The sequence below is a fragment of the Ostrinia furnacalis genome, unplaced genomic scaffold (assembly GCF_004193835.3).
Source record: "Ostrinia furnacalis isolate ACB-3 unplaced genomic scaffold, ASM419383v2 OfSCF1066, whole genome shotgun sequence".
Taxonomy (NCBI): domain Eukaryota; kingdom Metazoa; phylum Arthropoda; class Insecta; order Lepidoptera; family Crambidae; genus Ostrinia; species Ostrinia furnacalis.
The window spans coordinates 94939-119086 of record NW_021131305.1 but is presented as its reverse complement, the minus strand read 5'-3'; the positions used below and the strand labels follow the sequence as shown (position 1 = coordinate 119086).

At 38.2% G+C, this 24148-nt stretch overlaps 1 protein-coding gene across 1 annotated transcript in view; it reads left to right on the top strand.

Annotated features, from left to right (window-relative positions):
- The first annotated feature begins 6874 nt into the window (after positions 1-6874).
- LOC114351008 (ATP synthase subunit alpha, mitochondrial-like) overlaps positions 6875-24148 on the top strand; it is a 40639-nt gene continuing 23365 nt past the window's right edge. Inside the window, exons 1-4 of the mRNA XM_028302039.1 lie at positions 6875-6890; positions 14129-14245; positions 17004-17359; positions 17794-17902. Of these exons, the coding sequence (XP_028157840.1) occupies positions 6875-6890; positions 14129-14245; positions 17004-17359; positions 17794-17902 (598 nt within the window). The remainder of the gene's footprint in view (positions 6891-14128; positions 14246-17003; positions 17360-17793; positions 17903-24148) is intronic.

The following is a 24148-nucleotide window of genomic DNA, read 5'->3' as shown; positions in this document are numbered from 1 at the left end:
TTTGGTTTTTTTATTACTTATCCTGATCCATCCCATCCCAGTCAGGTGAATGGCGACAGTATGTTTCAATTCTCTACCAGATTCAGTCCAGTCAGATTTTTTTATTTCCATATGCCGGTTTACTCGAAATGGATCGAGCGATAGATCTCATTTTGAAGACAGGGGCGGCAGCATAGCGAAAATATGTGCACAGACACAGAGCATCCCGTTCCCCACTAATACCTTCGCACGCCTTGTAAACCCAAAGGCATCATTTGAGTTCTCACGCCTCTCGAACGAACGCTGCTATAGCATCTCGTCTCCTTCATCAGTCGAAAATTTCGAGCCAACTTTACGGTCGATTTGTACGATTATTAGTACAACCACCTTGCTTCGCAACAAAACTTAGCTAGCGAAGAAATGGCTTGCAGCATGCAGTAGAGAAACGATGTTACACCATGAATGAGAAATAGCAGAGCTGTTCTGTGCCCAACATGTTGAGGAGGTGATACTGCTGGCAGTAAAGCTGCATCAGCTTAAAATTTTAGTGCTCTGTCTGGAAGTGACTCACAGCCTTTAATGAATTTCACTCGATATTTTTAGCAAGCATGTAAATACTAGGTTCTTCATTTCCTGAGACAAAAATTAAAAGTTGGATATGTCAAATTGACACATGTCAAAGTCAACGTGGAAAATATCGATTTTGGTTTGTGGAGGAGGTATCTGCCGCATTTATTTAATTTAGAAAAACATCTTTATTAATTNCATTTGCCTGAAACTGTCTGTCTGTCTGTCTGTCCGTCTGTCTGTCTGTCTGTCTGTATGTTCCTTATAGAAACAAACGAAACTTGGTACAATTATTCTTCATACTCCTGGGCAGGTTATAGTATACTTAGGAATTCCCACGGGAACGGGAATTAGCGGGAAAATCCTTTTGTATGAAAAATCTAAACCGCTTAAGTTAGACGCTTGAAATTTGGCGTGCAGGTTACTAAGGTGTAAACGTAAAGCTTAGTTACAACAAGATATTGCAAAAAATTCCCACGGGAACGGGAGTTAGCGGGAAAAAACATTTGTATGAAAAAATCTAAACCGCGTAAGATGGATGAAGGGAGTAAAACGGGATCCACGCGTACGAAGTCGCGGGCGGCCGCTAGTTTTATCTAAAACTACACATTCGGCGTAAAATGTTAAAAGTAGGTATTTTTTACTTTTTGAAGCACTAAAAGCAGTTTGAAATGCGCGGAGCAGAAATGGAGTTAAATGCACGCAGAGAGAAGTTGTGAAGGACGTTTCAAATATGTTTTATTTTAAACGTTGAGTTTCAAGCTTTTGGCGTGCGAATTGTTTCTAGCGGTTTTATAATCCGAATGCATTTCAAAACTAAAATTTTGTCTAATACACGTTTTAAGCTAAATGTGTATTTGTAGTCTACTCGCACACTTGTGTATATGGCGCCAATACAGACACCACTTTATTACTGCATTATGATCTTCAAGTCGCCTCAGCATTTTTAGCTTGGCAATCACAGATAGGTTTACTCCTGTCATGAGTATGAGTGATGTTACTCGATGCTTAATAATATACTATACGCTTTTATCGTGGAGTATACGCAGTTGAACCCGCAACCTCTTGTACCTATCTGTGTGCTGCTCAGCCATTGCGTCAAATCATAGTCATAGTCATAGTAATTTATTCCATTAACAATAACATTATCGTATTGGATAATAAATCAGTCGCTTAGTAGCTACGAGTATAAAAAACTCAAAACTCATTTTATTTTTCAAGCAGACTTTTAAAAAGCACTTTTACACGTCCCAGTATTAACCCTACCACTGCTTCGGGACAATAAATGGCCCAGAAGAAGCTGCGCAAGAAACTCAGTGACTATGAAAGAAAAATCACATCAGCTACCCGATTTAGCCTTCAAAATACTAACTTTAGTGTCCTAGATTTAGACTACAGGTGGTTTGAAGCGTGAATATTTGAAAGCGTTTCGGTCTAGATCCTAAAGTGCTACCTAAATCTCACAAATATTTCAAATTGCAAGCTGGAAGTTCTGCGAATGGTTTAATGTTACATAACAGTTCTACAAATGTTTTATTTTGAACTAGGAGTAGGTAAATGGAAGTAGGTATATTGCACTACTGTCCCAAGTAACATTTTACTCCATTTAAGAGTTCAATAGTCGTTCACATGTACTCCACAAGCTGTGTATGTCAGCTGTATACGAGCTGTATAGCTTGCTATAATGCTTTTATAGAACCAGTTTGGGCACAAATTAGACAGCTTTAAGTTCACTATGGCTGTACATTAGCAGTATAATAGCATTATAATAGCAGTTTAAGTAGTAACATAGAAAGAAAGAAAGAAAGAAAAATTATTTTACTTAAGGCTGACTTACGGCACTATATGGGACGCAGTGTGAACCATACAACGTACGTGAGGACAATAAAGAGTAACAAGTGGCTAAATGCACAGCTTTCAAAGTTATAAAGTCCGACAAAAGTACACAAACAAGTCCTACTACAGCTACTAGCTGTATAACAGTCTAAAACAAGTAAACATAACAGCCTTTGGCTTTATAAATGACCACGTGTGTTCTATTAAAATGCTAGCTCTATAACATCGTACAAGTAGGCCGTTAAACAGCAGTTGCCGTATCTCTACCCTCCTATAATGCTCTTAGTCAGACGGCTGACTAAAGGATAGTTGTTAGAGTATTATAACACCAACAATCGTATAAAAGTATAACTCTACACTAGTCTACACTCCTATAAGTCCCTTAGACAGGTATAGGTGTAATTAATTGCAATAATACAGCTTATACATCACGAGTGAACTGTACTAATGCTTTTAGTACACATTGGAACTAAATGTGAACTCTTAAATGGAGTAAAATGTTACTTGGGGTAGGTTGCAGTACTGGAGGAATTTTTTTTTAAATTATGGTATTAGTATTTAATTGATGGTAAACTCTTAAGTTTTGGATACGATTTCCAGCTGGGACTAAAATAAATTCGTTTGAGGAACTCTCACTGAAAGTAGGAACGTTCAATGGTATAAAGTCGTTTATTTTAAAGTAAGAGTGAAGTAGGTAAATGGAATATGATGTAGAAAAGTACTAAAATCAGGTCCTGTGCTTCCATAAGCACAGGACAGGATAATTTTTTTTCGTCAGACCATTCTGACGAAAAAAATATATACACCATTGTATACACAGGTACTTACACCATTGTATAGTTGTAATGGAACTAAAGGCTGTATAAAAATGCGCATAGCTGCTGCAATAAGTCTGTAGTCTGTAGTGGACGCTCCAGTGGTCACGTCTAGCTCTAAAGGGAATAGTCAGATTGCTTCTATAGCCATAAAGCAGCTGCGAGTTATTTAGAGCAGCCAAAAATATCGATAAGCTTTTCAATGTTCTCTAAAAGTCAGCAATTGACTATAGTTTTGGATTAGTAATCGTACACCACCACAGTAATATCAGTTGCTTTATGGCGATGGTAATGTCTCGTTCGTATTATTGTTACCTACTATCAATAGTTGTACTATATTAAGTACATAACCCCTCTTTTCCTTCACTGCACTGCAACTCCTGTTATTCGAAGTTATACAGCTTGATTGATCGCCAATACAAACCCAAACAGTGATTTAGGCTAAATTAGTCACGGGGAAAGTTAAACTGTAATTTGGCAACAAAATAAACCGAGATATCGATTTCCTTCCATTGCAAAGCTTACTTACGACTTGCGACTTACGGAGGTAGGTAATATTTTGGAATGTTATCGATATTTTTATCTATTTCCAGCAACACTACAAGACCAGGCTTTCCCAAGTACACCTCAGGCGACTTTGATAAATTTATACTTCCCCGCTCCACTCAATTCGATTTGGTTCAAGAAGACCCTCTGACCAAATTGGTTTTATGAGACGTTTTAGACGTAAAGTGACTTTAATATCTCTTTTAGAGGGGATTCTGTACTTGTGCAAGTACAGACAGTTTCTTTGTGAAAGAAGATGTGGAAAACTAAAAAATACAGACTCCATAGATGGAGATTCTATATGTACAAGTAGAGACAGGCAGTTTCTTTATGAAGGTAGAATACCAAATTTATAAAAATACAGTTCAAGTACAAGGAAAGAAACCTTTTATGATTGAGTAATATAATAATCAAATAATATAGACTTTAGAATCGAAAAATATTTAATTAGAGAAAAAAAAACAAAAGAAATAATAAAAAACTTTCAGTTTTGCCCTTAAGGAGCCTTTACATGTCTCATAATCTTTTTGCCCTACCAGCTGTTTCATTTCAAAAGATTATGTTCCCAATAAAGGCTTATTAGGCCGGGCAACCTTAATTTCAGATTTTGCCCGCCACGCACATTTAAAAAGGTCACCCTGTATTATGTAAGGCCCCTCGCCCACGGCTACTTTTTGCAGTGATGCTGTCGCGCGTTTACAGCAGCGCAACTGTATCGATGCAAACGCGCGACCGTATCGGACGACATCGGGGAGAGAACGGAGGGAGGGTGGTGCGGTAACTGCAGCGATCGGAGGTAATTTTGTACCGTTACTGAATCGCGTATGCATCGCGACAGAAGCGCGACAGTATCGTATTTGCAACACGGCTAAATCGTGTTTATGGGAGGATACAGTTAGCTGGGCTGGAAGACGTAGCGTGGGCAAGCCTCCTACTATGTGGACCGACGATCTGGTAAAGGTCGCGGAAAGAGCCTGGATGCAGGCAGCGCAGAACCGTTCATTGTGAAAAACCTTGGGGAGGCCTTTGTCCAGCAGTGGACGTCATTTGGCTGAAAAGAACGAACGGACGAACATAATTTGCGACTGTATCGATGCGAACGCGCGACAGAATCGCTAATGCTTCGCTACAAAAAGTCGCCGTGGGCGAGGGGCCTAAGGTACTTATATTGTAATTTCAACTTGGAAGGCTTCGGTTTTAATTAAATCGAAATGATACTTATTTAAATAAGACAACCCTTTGATGATTTATCGATTTCAGAGCCAGTATCCTCAGGGTGATTACTGTGATTTATTAAGAAGAGCTTCGGCGTAAATGGCAATATTGACGAACTTATAATGGCATTACTGGATTCTAATATGTATAATGGTGAAAGAATTTTCAGCTCAGTAGTTTCGAACTCTTTTTAATATTCATGATAATCATCATCATCCATCATAGCCATAGAACGTCCACTGCTGAACATAGGCCGCCCCCAATGCTTTCTATGTTGCCCGGGGGTGCGTGACAGTTTATATAAGTTTATATGATATACATTCATTTCAATAACGTTCATATTGTATAATAAACGTATGTTATAAAAACACTTGATATAATTTTTTTACATAATAATGTTTACTTCATATAATAAATAATTTCTAATAATGTCATTTCAGATACCAATCAAAACGCATAAAGACATTTGATATAAACTTTACTTGATCTAAGACTCATTTGATGTAATTTTGTTTAATATAAATAATAACCATTACATAAAATAAATATTATTGGTTATAACGACTATTTGGTATAAGTACTCTTTACTCGTAATTGATATAATTTCTGATAGATATGACTTTTAGTATGTTCTTCTTTAGCTTGACTAATAAATGACTTTAGTGACAAAAACGAATCGCCGTAAAACCGACTCCACGTAGTCTTGTCTGCCCTACCCCTAGAGTGTAATTTAGAAGCGCGTAGGCACGGAGGGGCGAGGCGGCCCGCGGGCTGAGGAGCAGGTGGCTGGAAGCAAGGCGCCGCGGCTGAGGCTGGCCGGCGAAGCCGGCCAGCAAGCCGAAGACACGGTGTCGAGCGAAAGCCATCTGCGACGATTAGCACGCGAGGGACCGCCAGACCACCGCAGTGCCGGAGCCGTGACAGAAGTCTCAAGTTTTTAGTCAAATTTGCATGCTGCATGCCTGCTTGCTTGCCTGCTTGCTTGCTTGCCTGCTTGCTTGCCTACTTGCTTGCCTGCTTGCTAGCTTGCTTGCTAGCTTGCTTGCTGCTTGCTTGCCTGCATGCTAGCTTGCTTGCTAGCTTGCTTGCTTGTTCGCTTGCTTGCTTGCTCGTTTGCTAGCTTGCTTGTTTGCTTGCTGCATGCAATGCTTATTATAACAATTGAACTTTATGTAAAATTACTATTGTTATATGATTTAAGTTTTATAGGAAAAGAATTTTATCTCATTTGATTGTTCGACATTTTATTTTTATATGATTTAAATGTTATTTGTTTTAAATAGTATACATTGTAAGTTTTATAGAAAATATTCATTATATCAAACCATTTTATATCAGTTGCTAGTTATTTGTCTTAAAATTATTCGTTTTAAAATTATATTAGGTATTCGTTTATTATAGTAAATAATTATTATGAAGTTTCGTAAAATCCGTTCTTAGCGGATGCCTACGTCATAACGTCTACCTGCATGCCAAATTTCAGCCCGATCCGTCCAGTGGTTTGGGCTGTGCGTTGATAGATCACTATGTCAGTCAGTCAGTCAGTCACCTTTGAGTTATAAATGTCGTATATTTAGATTTGGTCAATACTCCCATCGCTGGCCAGACAGGTTGGGGAGGTTTATTTTTGTTGTTGCCATATTGTTTCCATTCGTCTCCTCTTACGACATCCACGGGAAGAGAAGTAGTGGTGTGGTTTTATTCTACTCTGTAGCAACCACTTGCTTGCTTTCATTGTATTCAATCTAATTTTATTCGTTCACCAGGCAAGTAGCTATTATTCTAGCTACTCTTTGCCACTAGAGGGTGCTAAATCGGATTCATGTTAGTTCTGAGTAGGGAGACCGCATTACAGGATTTTTCAGGATGGATTGTCATCAAAGTGGCACCTGCTGTTAAGTTAAATGTAGTCAAGGATGGTACACCTGCCCTGTAAGTGCCTATTCAGTCAGGCCTTGAAGTGGCCCAGAATAAAGTGTTCGGGAAAAACAGCAGCAGGCAGTAAATTTCAGTCTAACAAAGCTAGCTGTTAACAATAAACTACAGTCCCTAGCTTTTAACAATAATCGAAGGTTGCTGTACTGTGAAAGTTCTTTTCTTTCTTTTTATAGAGGCAAAAAAGAGACACAGCATTCGTCTTTTTGATTCCAGACCATAAAATCTAGAGCCAGTCCTGCAAATATCCAGTCTCATGGTTTTCCTACACCATAAACCGTAATTTATCTATACCCATTGACCTATATCCGGGGTTTATTGAATCATCCGAGTACTGGATGCTTTGTCATGCCGTTTTATGAAAAATAGATTAGGAATTTACGACAGGAACGGTGTTTGGATGTTTTTTATGAGTACCATGAGAATTTATAAAATAGTAAAATTCAAACGTAGGTTAAGATGTCAGTCAAAAACATAAATAGTACACTGCGAACTGATACATAAATAAGAGTTTTTGAGTTCCATACCAAGGGGTTCCGAAGGGATCTTATTATTAAGCCATCACTTCGCTGTTTGTCGAGCACTTTAAATATTAATCGCTATAGTGACAAAACTTTAGTTTTAAGAAATATAAAGTTACACCCGTATTCACAAACGATGCTTGCTTAAGTAACGTAGAAAATCAAACGCACAGCGTTGAATAGCACTGTGATTGGTTCGCGTGTGACCCTGTGCGTCCACGCGCACTGTGAGACCTCATAGTAATGTTTGTGAATACGGGTGTTAATTTACTATAAACAAATAATAACAATAAATAATAAATATCGTTGAACATTTTACACTGCGCTTCTAGTCGCAAACTAAGCAAAGCTTGTACTATGGGTACTAGACAACGGATATAAACATACTAAAATACTTTTTTTTTGTAAATACACACACCGGCAGATTTAGAGGAACGGAAAAAAAAGCATCAATATCATCATTATTTTAGGAAAAAAAATGCCTAATTATTACATTATTTTTTAATTTAATTCTAAATATGAAAAAAATAATTGCCAACAGTATATTTTTTTAATTATTTTGTTTAAATTACCCCATCAACAGTTTCGTTGAGTGTTTTGAATTGAATGAAGCTTTTGCTAATTTGGATTTCTTTTACGTGAAAGATGTTTTTTTCTGAGAATTTTGTTGTGTAAGCATTCAGTTACTTATAAGGGTTTATTATGCCCAGCTTAGCACCGTCAGAAATCATTAAGGCAGATGAAATGAGAAGTAACGGCCATGCATACAAATCGGCTGCCGTAAGACGTCGTTGATCAGTATCGACCACCCATGGCAGTAACCAACGGTACAGATTGATCATTTCTGTCGTTAGGAGGAGGGTTCAAGTCAGAAAAAGGCGTACTTCGCGACGGGATGACCGTTTTTTACAACTTCGAGTTTTCAGAAAGTCGCGGTTACCTGCTGTTCAAGCCAGAAATAACCTTAAAGACACTCGAGGAGTAAGAGTGACTGAGCCCACAGTTCACAGGAGATTTACTGAAGTTGGTATAGGGTCGTGCATACCCGAGAAAGCTCCAACTTGTGACACAGCACCGAAAAAACATATTGAACTTTTCACGTGAATATCGTGATTGGGTCTTGAACGACTGGAGGCATGATCTCTTCACTTATGAGTGCAGAGTTCTCTTAAACCAGATCGATGGAAGATAGCGAATATGGAGACACAAAGAGAACGTAACATTTAGTCTTAATTTTGAAAATATCGTGGTTTATGGAGGTAGCTTAATTCTGGTGTGGGGAAGGATTTTTTTGGGAGCTCGCACGGAGTTAGTGGTGGGTGATGGAGGAAATACGACTTCTGAATGGTACACTAGGAACATTTTAGAAGAACATGATGTGCCATTTACTCCATTTATTGTGGACTCCTTTAGTTTAATTCACGATAATGTTCGTTTTCACAGTGCTCGCTCAGTACAGGCACATCTAAACCATTTGGATATACCCATGATGCAGTGGCTGGCAAGATCCCTAGACAAGAATCCTATAGAGCATGTCTTGGACTTTCTTAAAAGATGTGTTAAACTCAGAATACCACCGGTGGTGTTGAGAAACGCGTTACTAGAGGAATGGCAGACATTGCCCCAAAATACCCTTCATATCATTAACTGCAGCATGCTCAGATGAATGGAAACCATCATCAGAGCAAGAGGGGGAAATACCCATCATTAATTCATTCATTTGGATAGTGATAAGCTACCCTAATTTTTAATCTGGCCACAATTTCTAATTTTTGTTCAAAACTGAAAAATTGAAATTTCGTTTCGATGATTTTTTATTAAATAAAAACGACTAAATATTTAAAAAATATATGTTATTTTATTTTATTTTAATTATCTCTTTATTTTGTATAATAAATATTTCATAGATCAGTAGTAATTTTCCTTATTTTCATACTTTTTTTTGCGTTCCGCTAAATCTGCCGGTGTGTGTACATACTTATTATACATAGAAAACACAAAGATGGAAACGATGACGAATTACTCAGTAAAATCCCAATCTAAAGTTTTACTAACATCTCGCAGCACCATGAACCCAATTAAGCAAACTCCAAACACAATTTGCCTCCAGCTCCGTCAATAGAAGATTTAATTGTCCGTCCAATTTGCCGTATAATGGGCGAAACAAAACTCTAAATGAGACCCCACACGTCTGCAGCCATTCCAAAGTCCTATTTCCGGTTGTACAGTTCCGTGGTTGCACTTCTGAAGTGTTAGTTTGGTGTATCCGGCTCGAAGGACCATGTTTAGAAATATTAAGGAGTCTGTTGATGAGAATGAACTGGTTGTTGTTTTAGACTATGTCCTCTAACATTCAGTACTTATTGAGTTAAACGACATAATTTATAGATAACGGCAACATTTTATTATTCCGCTATTTAAAATAGATTCTTGACAATTTGGTTGTACATTTTCCTGAGGAACTGGGTTTGTTTCTCTGGTGGGATACTTAAGAACAAATTTTGTTTGAGGGGACTTTCTCTGGAAGGAAATTAACGTTTAAGCAGTAGCGGACAGAAGCGAGTTAAAAATAAAGTTCTTCAAAATAGCAGCGCCTGAAAAGAAAACAGAGGCAATGTAGCATAACCACCGACGCGGCGGTTGCGGGAGCCTTCCTATTAGGCGCCGACAAGGAATAATTACGACAATATAATATTCCTGACCGCCCGAATAGCTGAAGAGTTGAGCTGTGGTTTGAGCGGTTTTGGGAAGCCAAACAAACGAATTATTTTGTTACTATTTTTATAGCTAAGTTCTAAAAATCTGATCATTATTCACTAGTATAAGGTAGGCAAAAATTATCTATACCTAAGGTACACACAAATCTTGTGCAAAACGATCCAAAGTTAGGTAATAACAACTCCAACTCTTAACACTCGTAAGTAATAAAGGTCTGCGTTCTTCTGCACCTTCATCATCATCATCATTTCTGCCACAGGACGTTCATTGCTGAAGGCCTCCTTCAATGATTTCCAGATGGATCGATTGGTAATGATGGCCTGCATCCAGCACCTTCCTGCTGCCTTTATGAGATCTTCTGCACCTTAGTATAGATAGAAGATTATGTATAGTCTGGTCTGCGAGCACGTAGAATTTTGTCCAATGACCCCAAGCTACCCATTCTTATCGCTCGCGCGTAATTATGTTGCTGTCGCGCTCGCACACTCACTGCGGGCGCCCGTCGCTCAGTCGCGACAGCAATATAATTACGCGCTAGCGATAAGAATGGGTAGCTTGGGGTCATTGGACAAAATTCTATGTGCTCACAGACCGGGCTTTAGTAATATACTAAAGCCCGGATTGATACCTTCAAGTCTCTAAAAAGAAACCAAAACGCTGACTATTAGAGTTGTAGAAGCCATCGTTTCTAATTTTGTTTACACCTTTCCGCTGATACTGAAGCCACAACCTGCCAGCCTCGTGAAAATTCGTTCGCAAAATAGGTTCTACGCCTCTAATGGCGGGCGGCACGACAAACCAACGCTCCTCGTAATTACGTATTTTCATCACGGCCAGCCTTCCATGAGAGCGCCAATTAGACTGCGCAGTTTTCAGTATAGACATTTTTATCACGCTGACTTTATACAGGGTGTGAGTGGAAAAAAGTTTGTTAGCGAGCTATGTATCATAATAATTGAAAATCATTGGAAATCCACATTTTTTAATTTTCTCTGGAAATTTTAGACATTCCGCATATTTTAAACTTTTTTTTACGTTCGAGGACTATGGAGTGGCGACAAGAAAGTAATTTGAATATGAATGACAAATGGATTTATTTCGTGGAATTCAAACATTCCTAGTAATTATTTTCCTCGAATTCCACATCGCGGAAAGCTACTAGGTGCTCCGGAGTATTTTCTCTCAAATAGGAATTATTTTTTAACAAAGAATTCAGTTGATTAAAAGATCTTGGTAAACATTTTTCATAGCTTTTTTATTGCCTAGTTTTATTAAAACTTTCATTAATAACTTATATTTTTTAAAGTGGGCTTATAAAAATCGCTTTTAATGTCTAAGTATTTAACCCTCATCTCAGCCATAGGACGTCCACTGCTGAACATAGCCCTCCTCCAATGCTTTCCATGTTCCTGCCTGCATCTAGTGCGACTAAGATGGCTTCTTCTTCTTCTTTTCGTGTCGACAACAAACCTACACAGTGTCAGCCCAAAACTCCGCCACAAGAGTGGCGTTGTCAGTAGCACTCATCAAATCCTCCTGAGTGCAGTTGCTTGGGCACTCAGGGCATGACATCTACACTAAGATGGCTAATATGATGATGATGATGATGATTTTCTCGGGACAATAATACTGTAGTGTGTGATGTTAGTGTTTTGTAAGTATTATAATTATGCAGTGCAGCAACTAAGTATCATAATTAATAGGCAGTGTGTGTGTGCTAAAGTGCAGTGAGTGTTAAAAGATCAAAGGGGTAGCTTATAATGGCAACACCTGCCATTTTGTTGTGTGGTACAATGTACCGTTGAGAACGTTAATTTATTTCGTTTGACTCGATTTTCTTATAGACGCCGTATTTATTATTACTCTACTCATTTATTTATTCACTCACTTGAAAAACCGGCAGCAAAAATAAACTTAATACATAAGTATACTTAACTCCAAACCTCTATCGGCGTTTGGGTAAAAAAACACCCAGTGTAACCAAATTATTCAGTGGTGTAACATAATATGGGACCTTGTGGGACGTCCAATCACAAGGTGGACCGACGACCTCATGAAGGTAGCAGGAAGGCGCTGGATGCAGGCCGCTACCAATCGCGCTATATGGAAATCATTAGGGGAGGCCTATCCTATGTTCAGCAGTGGACGTCCTGTGGCTGAAATGATGATGATGATGTAACTATGATAGTGTTTTAGATCCATCAGATCTCGTAACTTACACCACAGCCCATCGTAATGAAATCGACGCGTCCGATGCATCGATTATCGTCAGTGGTTAGGCACTTTGTCGGGGCGTGAATCGATACATTTAGTCGATTAATTTCTCGTAGAAAACGTGTAGGTGTACATGTAACGTTTAAGTTGTATGTTAACGTACTGTGTAGATTCGTACAGTAACTGAATAATGGCTTGCAAAACGTATTTATGCCGCGCTGTAAGCACACTATAGGTATTTATCTTCAAAAGTTGCAAATAAGTTCTTCACACTTTCGTTGCGGGTCCAATGACAGTTTAACTTTCCCCCGGGACAAACTTGACCTTCACTGGTTGGATTTTTATTGGAGGTCAAGCTGTAGGTCCTACACAGGAATTGCAGCGGTGGTAACGAGAGGTGGGAATAGTCAAATAAGCTTTCAAATAGTCAATAGCTCGAGAAGTGGCACGGGTGCACGTAGCTCGCAAAGCTGATGGTCGTTAGGGCAGAAAAGTTCTCAAGTGGCGATCTCGGAATAGATGACGTAGTGTAGGCAGGCCTTCCGCTTGGTGGACCGAAAGGTCCTAGTAGGCACCTGGATGCGGGCAGCGCAGGACCAGTAGATGTGGAAATCCTTGGGGAGGCCTTTGTCCAGCAGCAGACAACTTTTGGTTAAATCGATTTTAAGAACAACAGAGTCATTTTCTGGGGTCTAAGAAAGGCACAGAAGGAGTGTTGTGAAATAACATACGACGTGAGTATGCAGTCTGAAGCACATCTAACGTTTGACGTCACCAATACACAATCCCATACCGCTCCCATACCTCAAGCACTGCGCTACTATAGTTAACGGGACTATTCCCGCCTCTCGTTCCCACCGCTGCAACTTCTGTGTAGCCAGGATCTACAGCTTGACCGCCATAAACCCAACCAATGAAGGTTAAGTTTGTCCCGGGGGAAAGTTAAACTGTCATTGAACCCGCAACGAAATTAATCAGAACAACATAGGAGTTCGAAATTAAGGTTCGACTTCCCTCCATTGCAAAGCGGATGATGACAAACAAAGGTTAAAACCCTTGCCAAGAATAGCTAGTCTGATATGGCGACTACCCTGTATACTTTCCTTCTAAAAATGCGACCACTTCTGGCCTGTACTTAGCAGCCAGATATTTTCGGGGCCGCTCGTCCATCATACCCTTTCGATTTTTTGCCGAACTGCGCTTAGCTTTTTTCGTGAATTATTGCTTATGGCCAGTAGTTTCTCGATAAACTGCAGAAGTTGGGTAAAAAGGGGTCAAGGAGTGTTTGTTTGAACGAGTGTTAACAAGTTTTTACATAGGATCAGATTCTGCGATACAGCTGTCGTTGAAAACGAAAGTCAATAGATGACTATTTTTGTCCATTGCAACAGCTACTAAAATTGTGTTAACCAAAAAATATTACCTTAGTAAAGTACCATTACGTACAATACAAATTATTCTATTCTAAAGTTACACGTTAGATTTTCTGTTGTATTACACACACAATCATAATTATTATTTTAAAGACTGTAAACCCTTGAAAAAAGGCTGACAATAGTGACTGAGTTTCTTGCGCTGCTTTTTCTCAGCACTGGCCCCAAGCAGTTGTAGGGTTAATACTGGGACGTGTAAAAGTGCTTTTTAAAAGCCTACTTACAAAAATAAAATGAGTTTATATGTTATGTCATCAATAATTACATGGAATAATTTTATACCTATTTGTTCTTGTAAAACCTTCTTTATCACAAATAGCAAAGGGTGTAATTTTGTTCATTGTTGCAGGGAGGTGCGGCGAGGGTAGCCCTTGCGAGCAACTATGCAGAGAGCTACACGATGGCACCTATGAATGTGGCTGTAGCCCGGGCTACGTGCTACACGTCAATGGCTACGGGTGTCTAGGTGAGTGCTACAATATTGCTACGGAACTCTTTATTAGCTACGTGAAGGCAGTGTAAAGTCCGGTCGCCGAGCACGTAGTATTTCGTCTGGCACACTCACGGCGGCCGCCCGTCGAACAGTCACGACACTACGACAGCAATATAATTACACCCGAGCGATAAGGATGGGTAGCTTGGGGTCATTGGACGAAATTCTACGTGCTCGGTGACCGGACTTTAGTATCGCTAGGTGCTACACGTAACGACTATTAGTGTCTCAATAAGCGTTACAACATTTCTTTCGCTATAGAATTAAGCTACGTGTAGTATGTTACTACTATAATTTCTGTGGTGAGTGCACTGTAGTATTGCTACGTGTCTCAACTAGTCAATGGTGTCTAGTTGAGTGCTACAACATTACTTTCGCTACAAAATTCCTCATCAACTACGTGTAGCATGTAACTTCCGAGTAAAGGCAGTGTAGTATCGCTACGTGCTACACTTAACAACTACGGTGTCTAGATAAGCTTTACAATTTAACTAAGCTACGTGTAGCATGTTACATGTGCTACGTGTATGTAGCACGTAGTAATGTGTCTAGGTAAGTGCTACAACGTTGCTTTCGCTACGAAATTCAGACGCTACGTGTAACGCTACGTGCGTCGCTACGTGCTACACGTAACGACTACGAGCGGGTGCTACAAAATTACTCCTACTACAGAGGTCTTTATAAGTGTCGTTTACCTTTTGTGTTACGTCAAAATAACTTCTGTGTGAATGCGAAGTATTGCTTGACGTTAGTGATGACTACGGGTATGCAGGAAAGCGCTACAATGCTAAAACTCTGAAGCTACGTGTAGCATGTAACGTAATGTGAGGGCATTGTAGTATCACTACGTGCTACAATGTTTATCATGCTACAAAACTCTAAGTGTAATCGTGTAGCATGTAACAATATCTGTGTGGGTGCTCTGTAGTATTGCTACGTGCTACACGTAACTGATACGGATGTCTAAGGAACTAAGTAAGTGCTAGAATTTCTTTATCTTTTCTTTTTATCAGTTGTGTTTTAGGCGTTTGTTATTAAGTATACGAATATTATACCAAAGCCTAATAAGGTTAGAAATTCGGGTATCAATTATTAGGGCATCCGTTTTCTTAATTAATATGCTGTAGTAACTAAATAAACAACCTATAAATAATTATAGCAATACTAGGTAATCATTATGCCCATTAATTAATTATATTTAAATTATTGTCGATGAATGAGAGTAGGTACTTGATAAGTAGCAGATAAGTGATGTAAAAGCACTATTATCGAGTAACCTTCACAAAAATGCACGTAATGATAAAAAATATTAATGAATACAAACTAATGACTGGTTGTAGGTACATAATAATATCTAATTACGGTTAAAATCAGTGGAAATATCACCAGTTGGAATTTAACGGTGTAATAAACGCACCACTGCATGTTTAGTTTCAAAACAACATTGATTTAAAAATGAAGATCGCAAACGATTTGTTGAAGACTCCATCTCAATCACAGAATGCGTATTACGAAGTGTATCGTGGTGACGAATACGAGTATGATACTGATGATGCCAACTTCAATAGTGATGACAACAGTATCAATTTTAAATTTGCTCTAACAAACGCTGAGGATCAAATAAAATACCAGTTATCGGCCGCAATGACAGAAAAACCTTTCGCGTATCTCCATATCGAATACGTTTTATTTATCAGCATGGTGCTGTCAACGATCACGGCCCTAGTAAGTGTGTCCAGTTGGACACTGATTCCAAAATGGCGTTCGTTCAGGAACCACGTTTTCATGATGATCGTGACGACGTTCGCAGCGTTACACTGCGTACTCGAAGCGAGCCGAACGCTCGGCAAGAAATACTGGATTGAAGAGACAATCAACTTTTTACTTTGCGCGTGCGCTTGGTGGCTGCTTGTCGCCTCTGTGATGTTTTATATGGACTTAGTGAAAGTGTTCAAGAGTAGTATCACTCGACGGATGCTGAAAAGCAATTTGCTCGTTTGGGGAGTAGCTACAATGACGACTGTAGTGAGCGTGGTCGACCATGCCTTATGGGGCGGATTGCGCCCATTTATAGAGTACGACGTAATGTTGCTTATTCCGTTGATAATCAACTGTGTGATATACGTGGTTGTGCTGCAGTCTTTGCTGAAAGGAGGGACTCAGAGTGTGAGGGTGAAGACCCAAGCGGCGACTTTTACTTTACTCATGAGTGGAGCTGTAATGCTCGCTGCGGTTGTGGCAGCCGAGCCGAATGCTTGGCCGGTGCTGTACGCGCTCGCTCAGCTTATTTTCGCAGTTCAAACTACAACTATCGACATCTGTTTTTTAATGCTGAAGTCCAATTGGCAAGCGTGGAAGGAGTATTATAAAAACTTTAAGGTTTCCATTTCTGATTCTGAGTGAATAAATACAAATTCGGATAAAATATTGTTTTATTTTAAGTTTAGATCCCATCAGTCTAGGTCAGTTTAAGTCTAGGTCTAGATCCAACGATCCCTATCAGGTAGGTCTTCCGAAGTTATTATGTGATGTAAGCCTTTTTCACAGTAATACACGATACATCATCCCAGTATAGCTTTCCCTATCATACCTCGGGACAACATTATCGTACTTTTCGTAAGATTTTTTTTATCCACAATCCAAATTATGGGAACAGGCATTTTTTCTACAAGAGTTTGAACTTTAATAGGTTTACCTACATTGACTTTCTGACGTATATTCCTTGTTACAGAATTAAACGCGACAAAATCAACCGAAACGGCAGATACAGAAGAAGATGTCCTATACCAGAAAGACGTTTCCTTCTCAGCTGAACTAGAAGTTGCCCCGTCCAGTAGAAATAGTAATAACGTAAGCGAGAGACATATCGACACTATGCAAAGACTCACAACAACTCCACCCAGGGTCGATAGAGAGCCTACTTACACAGAAATTGGCGAAAGAACGAAACAAGTTGACGGTTTGAAGAGCTTGATGGAAGATGGCGTTAGCAGAGTTGATCTGGACATCATTGCTGATGAAGGAAGGCACGTCATGGAAGCGAATGAACTGAAAGTTACTACACTAGGACCTAGCTTAGAACAAAAGGTGAGTCGCAGTTTGAATAATGTTTGGAAAGGCATTTTTTTTTGTAATTGTCATCTCAGATTCCCTGAATTACTCGTAACTTAGAAAAGAAGTTTTTTTTTATAGAAACCTGGCACAATTCCGATCATTTGCTATGATTTATGTAGTAGTAAATAGACGTTCTGTCTTTGATAACATAAACTCTGCAATGACGTCAAACTTGTGTGGGTATAGTCAGCGTCAAATAATTCGTGACACCCAAAGAGGTTTGGCCTCTTTGAGTGTCACTTTTACGTTTTTCGAGTTGACAACACAAACCTAATTCCAATTGTAACAAAGACATGTTGCGAAGCGAGTTTATATATTTTCTGCGAGATTTTCAGGGGAGGCAGCTGCCCTCTCCCCCTGGGTACACCCATGCATCAGTATTCAGTACCTTCTCTTCCTGTCTGCAGGTGCCAGGAGGTACCTCATCACCATCCTGGACCGCAGCCGTGGAGAGCTGCCACTGCGACCCGTGTGAAGACGTCACGTGCAAGTGCGCGAGGGCTAAGTGCAAATCAGGTAAGTGTAGTTATTAGTTTTATACTCTTGGCCTGCATCTAACTTGTTGGAATAAGTTTATTTAGCCCAAAGACCGGAATCTCCAAACAAAAATTACCTATCTGACTTTCTTACCTTGAACTGCTAAAACAAAACAATGTTACTATCGTCGTGACAGACTTGGGTAAGATGGTTTATGTAGGTACTCGTTTCTTTTATTTCTATGGATACTTAAAATAGAATTTTTGAGACCCTAAAACTGCAACACACTTTGGTAAGAAAGAAAAAATGAAAGACAATGTTTTACAATCAGCCTACTTGCGTACTGAGAGTGAATAGCAAAAACATAGAAAATTACAAAACCCTAATTTAGTTAAATATGGACTTTAAATAACCATTTTTAATTTTTTTATCTGTATGTCACTAAATTCAAATAAGGTTTTATAACAATGGAAAACAATTAATCAATGAATGTTTGCCTTTTGTAACAAAATAAACTAAGGCAATAAACATCTCTAGTACCTACTTTTGTTAGTTGTTTGACAAACCAATCAGTCAGCACAGTTAATTTTATGAGTTTACTTCGAACTATCAGCTTTAAGATGTCTGAAGTTTGACATAAAATCTCTGAGGGCACAATTAGATTTATAACGGCCAAAGACCTCGGAGTTTGGAACTTTAGGCTAAACTTTAAGCTATCGACTGATCGAGCTTTGCAAGTTACAGATATAAGCTTGGTATGACTTTGGGACTTCTATTGTTAGTTAGTTTGAGAGTTTGTTTATATTACTTACTTTGTTCGTATCCTACTAATATTATACTCGTAAATGCGAAAGTTTGGATGTCTGGATGTTTGTTACTCTTTCACGCAAAAACTACTGAACGGATTTTGATGAAACTTTCCAGTATTATTGTTTATAACCCAGAATAACATATAGGCTACAATTTATAATGATCTGTGACAAATTAAATTTCACGCGGGTGAAGCCGCGGGCAAAAGCTAGTTAGATAGGTACATTAATTATGAATTTACTAAAGTTTTATTGAGAACTTTAGAAGGTAAGTTGATGTCTTAAAGATATCAGACGTACACGTCTTTGTAAGATTTGAGAGTATGTGAATACGAGTAAATTATTAAAATAAATAATATTGTTTTTCTATGATTTTGCTCTAGAAAATGCGACTATGATCTAGTCTAGATTCTAGATGATAATAGAAGTGATGAAAAGAAATTTGAAATACCTTCACGAATATTTTTAGCAAAAAATACACTCAGAGCTTTAAAGTAAAATATTATGCTTCCACGATAAACACAAATATTTTAACTACTAGGAAATTACTACCTCAAAATGTAATAGAAAAAACTTGTTAAGTAAGTATTCGTTAGTTCGTAATAAAATCGTGTTTAATAAAGGCCAACTCCCCCAAGATTTAGAGACTGAATTAAAGTTTTATTATTTTAATAAAGTGGACGAGTAAGTAGTCATAAATGCAGAACTGGAAAAATAACTTTTTAATTTTCATGCGAGTTATTTTTCATCCGAATTTCCCAGAAGGAGGTTTATGTTTTTTATAAAATAAAGATCATCATTCAATTTAAATTCAGTTTAACTTTTTTCTGAAAGGAACCACTTAAGGCCCCTCTATACATAACTTATGGAACCCCTGCACAGTTTTTCCCCTACCTATCTAAAAAAATCTATAGGTGCTGTCTTTATGTCGTAAGACCCCTGCACATTTTTTCCTCCATACTAAAATCTATAGGTGCACATCTTATTATGTCGTGGTCCCCTGATGCTGCCCTGCCACTTAATATAATTCGGCACCCGGCATTCCTTGAAGGCTTGTCGATTAAAAAGGGCAAAAACCGTACCGATACTAGTGTGGGGAAAACTCGATAGTTTATGGATTTCTTTAAGGTTTTGGGACCCGCTCGTTCGAAGATAGAAATAGGCAGTTATTCGATATTACTGTAGGGCTTTTTATAATGTTGAGGTTGATGATAATTGTTAAAAGAAAATAAGTTTAACAGGATCTATTAATAAATGCAAAAGTTAAGGGTGCTGGGGGGTCTAGAATTCTGATCTTTCTAGCAAATTGTTAAGAAAGAGCTTTTGCCAAGCAGCATATCCAAGGAGTGGCTTAACAAAAACGCTTAGTTAGTAAGTAAGTAGGTACTTATTTATTTATTTATATTTGAGAAACATAGAGTTATATTAATATTATATAAGATACAGTAAAAAACACATAAACCGTATTATATTTTAAGTTTCCATAATGTTTTGTTGTGAAAAATATTAAACTTATTTAACAATCATATTTTTAAAATCATTTTGGCTACGAAACTGTTCAAATTAAAATCTTACCAAACATAAAAATGTAGTAAAGACGTTTATCTCATGCAGCAATAAGTTAATTATTTTGTAGGTAATTAAAGCTCATTCAGCAGTAAACAGACTTAAATAAACCAGCACAAAGCTGTTTTCAAAAACTATAGCATTTCAAACAGAAATAAATCGCTCCAGGAGAAGACAGATTATTTTAAAACTTGCACGTGCCCATGTTTTATCTGTTCTTTAGCCTGTCATAAGAAGGCCACTCAATTAATAATCTATACTTAATGCCCCTGCGTAGAAGCAGTAGAAGCTACCCACTGACAACCACTTAGCAGTAACATGTCAACTGTCAAAATGAACTGAGTGGGTGACCTCTTTGACAACATTTTTTCCTCTTTTCTCTCCATTGTTTTTATGTGTTTGTTTTTGTATTAGATGTCAAATAAATATTTTTTCTTCTTTCTTTCTTTCTATACTTATCGATATCGATACATCCAACAATCCCAACCCTATCGATATCCCGGTAGGGTTGCGTTTGCGACCCCAACACCGGGGCATCCGGAGTATTTTCCCAAATTGTCCCGGATCCTGATGGAAATATGGTTTTTTCTTATCTATCAATTTTTATTTGCATTGACCGTCTTGGCCTTTCTAAAGCTGCCCTCAGGGAGGCTTGTTTGGGTATCATTTTTGTTGTGTAAAATGCTATAATAAGCCCTTGTGGTGTTGTATAGTCAATGCCGATCGTAGTTTGGATTTTCTATAATAAATACATAGGTAGTTCAGTTTTTTCTAAGGGGTTTGATTCTGATACTGTCTATAAGAAGCAGCGTATAGCTAAATCTAAAAACAATATGTTACGGTATTTTATCTTTAAAAAGCTGTTCCACTTTACGCGCTTTTATAACATAATTCGTGTGAATTTTTTTCCCAATGCCGTATTTTGTTTCTAACCTAAGTATAGTATTTTAAGTAAAATAGAAATCTAAATTAAAATAAAATCTAACAGTTTATAATGTATTCATGCAAACGCTCATTTAAATTGCAAAGCAATAGTTTGCAGCTTTGTCATTTCGCATGTAATATTCTCTAAGAAATTCGGGGTCACATTGCTATTATTGCGTTGGGGCAGGAAAGTTCTCGAGTGGCGACCACGAGCTGGAAGACGTAGCGTGGGCAGGCCTCCTACTAGGTGGACCGACGATCTGGTAAAGGTCGCGGGAAGAGCCTGGATGCGGGCAGCGCAGGACCGTTCATTGTGGAAAACCTTGGGGGAGGCCTTTGTCCAGCAGTGGACGTCATTTGGCTGAAACGAACGAACGAACGATTGCTATTATGACGTGACAGAACCTACAAATCTAAAGCAGGTACATAATTATGACATACTAGCTTTTGCCCGTGGCTTCGCCCGCGTGAAATTTAGTTTGTCACAGATCGTCATAAATTATAGCCTACTAGCTTTCCGCCCGCGGCTTCGCCCGCGTGGAATTTTGTCTGTCACAGAAAAACTTTATCGCGCGCGTCCCTGTTTCAAAAACCGGGATAAAAACTATCCTATGTTCTTTCCCGGGACTCAAACTATCTCTATGCCAAATTTCATCAAAATCGGTTGCGAGGTTTAAGCGGGAAAGCGTAACAGACAGACAGACAGACAGACAGGCAGACAGACAGACAGACAGACAGACAGACAGACAGACAGACAGACAGACAGACAGAGTTACTTTCGCATTTATAATATTAGTTGGGATATGTTATTCAGGGCTATAAACAATAATACTGTAAAGTTTCTTTAAAATCAGTCCAGTAGTTTTGGCGTGAAAGAGTAACAAACATCAGGACATCCAAACTTTCGCATTTATAATATTAAAGCCCGGTCCGTGCTTAAATATATAATTATATTTAATATTAAAGCGATAAGGATGGGTAGCTTGGGGTCATTGGACAAAATTCTACGTGCTCACGGACCAGGCTTTAGTAGGATCGTTGACGTTTGTCGTTCTGAAAACACTACTAACTGTCTAAGTTAAGCGCCAGACCTATAGTATTCTGTTCATCATGTGTCTATACACACAAACACATTACCTTAGTTCCGTACTTCGTCCCAGTAAGCCTAATATTGTTTTAGTTGGCCATTACCGGAAGCGCTCGGCGGCCATTACAGTCGGCCGCTTCCGCGAACTTCCGGTAACTTACAGTTGGGTCTGAGTTCCGTTTGTGGGGTTATGTTGGTATAATTGAATATAATATTGATGACGTTTTCCTGCATGGGGTAGTGCGCAGATTGGAAGGTAAAACAGGTGTTGTTTTGTATTAATGTTTGTGCATTAGTAAAAATTTTGGTAGATTTTGGCTAATATCATCGCTGATTTATCACTTTTGAAGGCACTAGAAGAAAACCTTTTAGTATAAGCTCATTTAGGTTACTTATTTTATCTTGTAGTTATTCATCTACTAATACTTTATTTTTTGAAGAAGTCGATTAAAAATCATGACAGCCCGTGTGTCGATCGATGATATAACTCAAATGATAGAAAATAAGAAAGAAATAATTTATTTCTTCTAAATATTGTTATCTAAAATTGAATACAATCGGTAACCGAATATTCAGCATCAATTTTATTGTAGGTAAGCAAAATTAAGAAAGTGAAATTTCTGGCTATGAAAAGAAATGTAGGCGCCAATACTATTTTTTCATGTGTTTCATATTCGATCTGTATTGATTTTAAGGAGAAAACTGTCCTATAGTTGTCCTAACTACTGTCCTATCCATCTTCTGTACCATATTATTATTTAAAGCAATAAATGATGATTCTGATTCTGTATATCCCAAAAAGTCTGCTAAAATGGCAATGCCAGATTTAGTATGGAAAGTGGCGTCTTTTTTTTTTCGCGCGGCCATCAACCAAACTTTGTTTTTTGATTACAAAATAGTGTAATAAACCAAACTTAATATGGCATGTATACCTCTAAACTCAGTCTGAACTGAGTTACAAGCATTAGAGTAAGAAGTAAGTAAGTAGTAATTAGTGCAACAATTGTTGCAATTTCTTACAAAACTTTGCGCGCAAAAAGCAAATCTAGTATGAAAATCATCAAACTTCTAATGCTTGTAACTCAGTTCAGACTGAGTTTAGAGGTATACATGTCATAGTAAGTTTGGTTTATTACACTATTTTGTAATCAAAAAACAAAGTTTGGTCGATGGCCGCGCGAAAAAAAAAAGACGCCAATTTCCGGCATTGTCTTTTCCAATAACGAATATTTTGTCAGTCATGTGTGAACGAATATAACCCATATAACACTTATAACAAGCTTCATTATCGCCTGACATGTTTACCCTAACAAGACGATCAGATGACACACGCTTGTTGCTCATGTAGGGCATGTATAAATCAAACAGACTGGCAGCTTGACGTTAATAGATGTGTGCCCAGCTTTACGGAGTATACAGAATATACAGGCTGTCCTAAAGATAAAAACATTCGTGTTTTGGATGTAAATACCTGAATCAGCTGGGCTTAGTATTCATCTAATAATTATAAAAAAAATCAGGCACGTACGTACATTGTTCGCGCCACATTGACCAAAAATTACCTAAGCACAGAAATAATCTCTTACTAACTGTGCCCGCGAGATATCGTACGCGTGAAAATAGTTTGAATTATATTTTCCATCCATTGCATTCCATTTTACATTTTTTTAATGCTTCGTCCCTATTGGCTGTAGGGTGATGTTATCAAGCTTTAGACCTTCCTCGATAAAATGAGTTATCCAACACAAAAATAATCTTTCAAATCAGACCAGTAGTTCCTAGATTCCTAGACCGGTAATTCGAAAAATATCTTTTGAGACAGTCAAAAAACTAATAATTTCTAATTTGTACAGCAAAATCTATTTGAAATGATTCTTACCGTAACCCCTTTCCTAAAAA